Genomic DNA, 5331 nt, shown 5'->3' with positions numbered 1-5331 from the left:
ATGTTATATTCGCGTTACGCGTGGTCCGAGGGCGTTGTTCGTTTAAAATAGCAGGAAAACTAGTCAGTACGCTTAATTTTGTCAACGAGCTAATGTGTATCGCTTTGTAAGTCGCGCTTTTCTGTTATCGGGTGTTATGTTTATAGCTTCGCTGTTTTGTATTATTGTGTATTTTACGTTGGTGGTGTAAATGTACGTAAATTTTGTGAAATAATATCGAACTTACATTTATATTATTTAAAACTAACATAATGCCGCCTAAAAATAGTAAATATTGGGACTATTTTGATAAATCCAAAGATATAGAGAATAAAATTGCAGAATGCCTTTATTGTCAAAAAAACATTTCTTACAAAACTACAATTAGTAATTTAAAACAACATTTGAAAGTTAAACACAAACGGGCATATGCTGATTTTATGGCGCGGAGCTTAGAGCTGGACGGCTCTAACGCTCAGTTGGAGAAGTCAGCTACTAGAGAATCAACAGCAGGAGCCGTAACATCATCAGGTAAGGTGAAACAATTCAACTAACGAAAAGATGCGAGGATTGCCAGGGCTTTGTTATAATTACTACGTCAAGAATAAGAAATTAAAAAATATTTTTATTATTTTTAACGCTTGGCTACTTAAGTATAAATAATTTTCAGTTTTTTTAATTAAAAATGTTTGTAAGATCTGTCAATAGAGTTTTCAAGTTTGTAGGACATCCAAATAGGTTCATTTAGTAAAAAATAAAAGTTTTCGCGAGGTCTTACCAAAGACTATACTTGTAGAAATTAATAATAAGTATGTAATCCTGCGAAGTGAAAAACGTATTCAAAAGCGCGGCACACAGAGAGAATGACATATGTCAGTTTGACGATAGAAAATCGTAATGAAAATGTTGCGTTCACAAATCCTTATACCTACCTACATAGTTAGTAGTTATATTCACGTCTACATCCGTTGCGGAGTACACAGAGCCAGCAGTGTTGAAAAGACTGAAAGGCCACATTTCAAAGTGGTGTGTGTTTCCAGCACTTTAGAATAGGATCACTCCATAATTTTCCCGTGGATGTCGTATAAGGCGACTAAGGGATAAATTTATAAACATGTGATTCTCTTTTAGGCGATGGGCTAGCAACCTGTCACTATTTGAATCTAAATTCTATATAATTAAGCCTATCAGCTGAACGTGGCCTATTAGTCTTCAAGACCGCTGGCTCTGTTTACCCGGCAAGGGAAATAGACATGATTATATGAATGAATTGGCCTACTCATCCATTGCTTCGGGCAAATATACACCCATTTTGACATTTAGACTACACTAGCCAGTTTTTTAATGGACGATAGACCTTAACTCTGTCTACGGCAAAATGAATACATTTCAATTTGTCCACAGATGCTGAATCCGATGACGACACGAAAGTTTTCGAGGTCAGTTCCTTCTTCGACCAGGAGAGTAGTGAATGGGCCATGTGTCGCATTTGTAAAGCCACCGTCTCCAACAGAGAACAAGCCCTGATGAAACATATTGAGAAGCACCCGAAATTATTGAAAGGCGTTCAGGTAGGTCATCATCATATCAGACGACTCTCTCAATGTCTTCCACTTGGGTTGTATTGGAGGCGATCTGCTTAAAAAAAAGCTCTGGTTACCGGCACTTCAAAACAGAATTACTGGATCTTTCCCATGGTTGTCGCAAAAGACGACTAAGGGATAGGCTTATAAACTTGGGGTGCTTTTTGAGACGATGGACTAGCAACCTGTCACTATTTGAATCTCAGTTCTATCATTAAACCAAACAGCTGAACGTTGCCTATCAGTCTTTTCAAGACTGTTGGCTCTGTCTACCCCGCAAAGGATATAGACGTGATTGTATGTGTATGTATGTTCCTCTTGTAGTCGATGGGCTAGCAACCTTCATTCTTCAGCAACAAGTCATATAGCTGAACGTAGCTTGTCTTTTCGAGACTGTGTGCTCTGTCTATCCCACAAAGTATCTAGACGGAACTATATGTATGTAAATAAAAACTTGTATCATTATTAATAGTGAACCCGTTATAGTTTAGTGATAATGGCTTTTTCTTACAGGATTTAGACGCTCAAAATGACGATGAGGAACAAGACACCTATACAGAAGTAGTGTACCTTGATGATTTTGATGTTAAAAGGGATAAGAAGGAGAAATTACAATGGCAAGCCGACAGTCCGAGGACCAGTACGAAACCGAGGAAGAAGAGGCGGAGACGAGTCAGTACTTCTTCAGAAGACGAGCCTGTGGAGAAGAAGAAAAAGGAGGGGAATAATAATAACAAACTCAAGATATTCGGGGAGTATATTATGAGTTTGATGGAGGAATTACCCCCAGACGTTTGCAAGAAATTGCAAATGAACATGATCAATATGGCGATAAACGCGAATCTTGAAAACAGCACTTGTGCCCGCTGCTCGAGTGACAAAACTTCGGAAGTGTCACCTCAGAACCTTCACAACAATACCGCTTCGGAAGTTATTATTGCTGAGAATGGTACCACGCGGGAAATTCTTATTACCGAATGCAATGACAATGCGTAGGGCCTCAGCTAGTGATGTGCCGTTCCCGGAAATATTGGAAACATCACGAATGTTTCTTTGTTTTTAAACATTGGGCAAATTTAGGAAATGTTAGGGAATTTTTCTAAATGGAAATAAAATTTAACACAAATATTTAATTTTTTTTCGGAACTTTCTAAATATTACCGATTTGATCTTATTGATCCCACACATACCCCCTTGAGGATGTCATTTTAGCTACATTTACTTTACTTTTATTTCGTTTCTGCCATACTATGTCCATACCAAACTTTAACTTACTGTTTTTTATACTTGCTCGAAGGCTTTTACCACTATATAAGCTTGAAGCAAGGCATATAAATTCTGTATTCACATTATTTTCAGCAGCCACACTTCTTTCTATATCTCCTTCATACTTACCAAACCTACACTTACATATAATAATTTACATACATAAGTATGACTATAAATAAAAATATAGTGAACATCCAGTCTGTACCTGCTATTCTTTCTGACACAAAAGAATCAGCTGAATCAGTTAACTGCTCAAACCATGCAGAAAAAATATGGCCCTTAACACAATTAATTTAATAATATTAAATGTAGGAATCATTTTCACGATATTGCAGTTAAAAGTGGCCAACATATTAGCACCTTGTGTTAAATTTAAGATCTGTTACAATGGGACTGACATCTTAAAGATAGAAGTCCCTTATTTAAATTTTCGGTCTCAGTGTTGCACGGTTACGTCTTTATTTATTTAAAACTTTATTGCACAACAAAGACATACAAAGGGCGGACTTAATACCGTTTTGCATTCTCTCTACACCAGCTGACCAAACAAAAAAACTTTCAAATTGGTGGTGCGGTAAGCACGTGCATAATGCAAAATACATACATTACAAATTGCATAAATACATACAAGATACATAAAATACATACGAAATGCATTATAAAGTCTTTTACTCATCAAACGAAAATAGTTAAAACTGCCCGAAACTGCCTACTGAGAACAGCTGCGAATCCCTCACGATATATTCAGGCAGGACAAAACAAATATATTAAGACGTGTTATAATGTACTTACTTATAATTGAACTGTGTCCCCGTACATAAATATAATTACGAATTTATCCCTTACGTGATAGACAGGTCCACAAGACAAGAATGGAAAACCGGTGGACATAATACCCAAGGCATTTTCTGTAAGTCGAACATTTGGACTTAATTGAGATGGATGTACGGGTGATGCGGATAACTGTAAATAAATAAATAAGTCTAAAATGAATATAAGGTTACTTAATACACTGACATAATATAGTTAACATACATAAGTGAATATTAATAAAAAAAATATCCTAATAATCCAAAGTTTATTAGAATTTCCTTCCATTACTTTTAAAATCTGCAAGACAATAATGACGAGTCCTAAAAAGAAAATTATCTATTTTCATGGTAGATAAAAACAAGTCAATCTCCAAGGTTTAATCTAGATTTCACGCGTTAGTAGTGAGCGGAGAAAAGCTAGTGGAAAATATTTATTCATTCAGTGTATACTATACACTAAATGAATGTATATTTCTAACCTCTCGTAATAAACAACTGTTCCAATATTCATCTCTCCTCTCAGGAGACTCCTGGAAGAGATTTCTATTGAAATAAGTAGCACCTTTGTACTATCCTTGTCCTTGTATTGGTATATAATTTTCTGTACATATAACAAATAGAAAACTTTGGGAAAGTTACAGAAACATTGGCGATATTCCTGTAAATTTACAATGGGTAATTTCCAATATTCCTAGCGGCACATCACTAGCATAGCCACACTCTGATTTTTGCACAGAAGCGGTTGCACCCTCCACCAAAGTGCTTCGGGGCCTGGGGTCCTTTATCTCAAAATTTCTATGCGCTTAGTATCCCGTAATAACCATAAAACAAAGCCCCGGTGCGCAGCTATTGATCCGTTGTTCGATCCGATCCGAAATGTTTGTTCTATTTCTGTATTATAACATAAAATCACGCCTTTTTCCCGGAGGGATAGGCAGACATCCTTCCACTTGCCACGATCTGTGCATACTTCCTTCGCTTCATCCACATTCATTCAGTGTTATTTTGTGATAATAACCTTACGTGACCTCAAAAAAGCTTGAATGGTAAAATTACATTAATACCTTTTTTAACTCTCAATACCCTCTTCCTTTCTTGCTCTGCCGTCTTGTAATTTCTCACTGAAAAGAAAACATGCTCCACTCGTGAAGAGTGACAAGCTAAGGTTGACCATTGCCAGAAACTTTGAAACATTTGTCGGACTCCGAAGAGCCCTGGGATGGGAAGGATCAAGGATGGGAAAGGGTGGGAAAACTGGGAATGCTGCGGACCACACTCGACGGCTAGCCGCCGCCGCGCATCTTCACTTAAAAGTATACTTTACAAAACTAATATAAAAACTTGTAAATTCACAAATATACTCGTTTTTGTACATCACAGAAGCTCCTACTGTACCGGGCAGAGGCCCGCAGCTGAGATCATATACTATTTTCTCTTTTTCAATATAAACATATATAATTCAATTTTTTTTCAATATTCCACCTATCACTGCGTATCGTTCAAACTCTACTCTACACCCGGGAAACCACCTTGTTCAATTTTTTTAAAGCTCTGGACGGCGAGGTCTGTGCGCTTGGAGTGCGCCAGCTAGTCCCTCTCGCCTGGAGGCTGCCAGCGGGCTTACAAATAAAAATACATTGGTCTCGATAAATAAAACGATACGTCTAGGGGCGGCGCCCCGGCCGCGC

The 5331-nt window shown here is 37.4% G+C and overlaps 1 protein-coding gene across 1 annotated transcript; it reads left to right on the top strand.

The window, feature by feature from the left end:
- On the top strand, positions 1-5088 carry LOC106138962 (uncharacterized). The gene is made up of 3 exons (XM_013340276.2): positions 1-510; positions 1384-1550; positions 2076-5088. Exons 1-3 carry the CDS (start codon positions 252-254, stop codon positions 2556-2558), a joined length of 909 nt encoding a protein of 302 aa, XP_013195730.2. The 5' UTR covers positions 1-251; the 3' UTR covers positions 2559-5088.
- Positions 5089-5331: the final 243 nt, after the last annotated feature.

The sequence above is a fragment of the Amyelois transitella genome, chromosome 31, assembly GCF_032362555.1.
Source record: "Amyelois transitella isolate CPQ chromosome 31, ilAmyTran1.1, whole genome shotgun sequence".
NCBI lineage: Eukaryota > Metazoa > Arthropoda > Insecta > Lepidoptera > Pyralidae > Amyelois > Amyelois transitella.
This window is presented reverse-complemented; position numbering and strand designations above follow the sequence as displayed.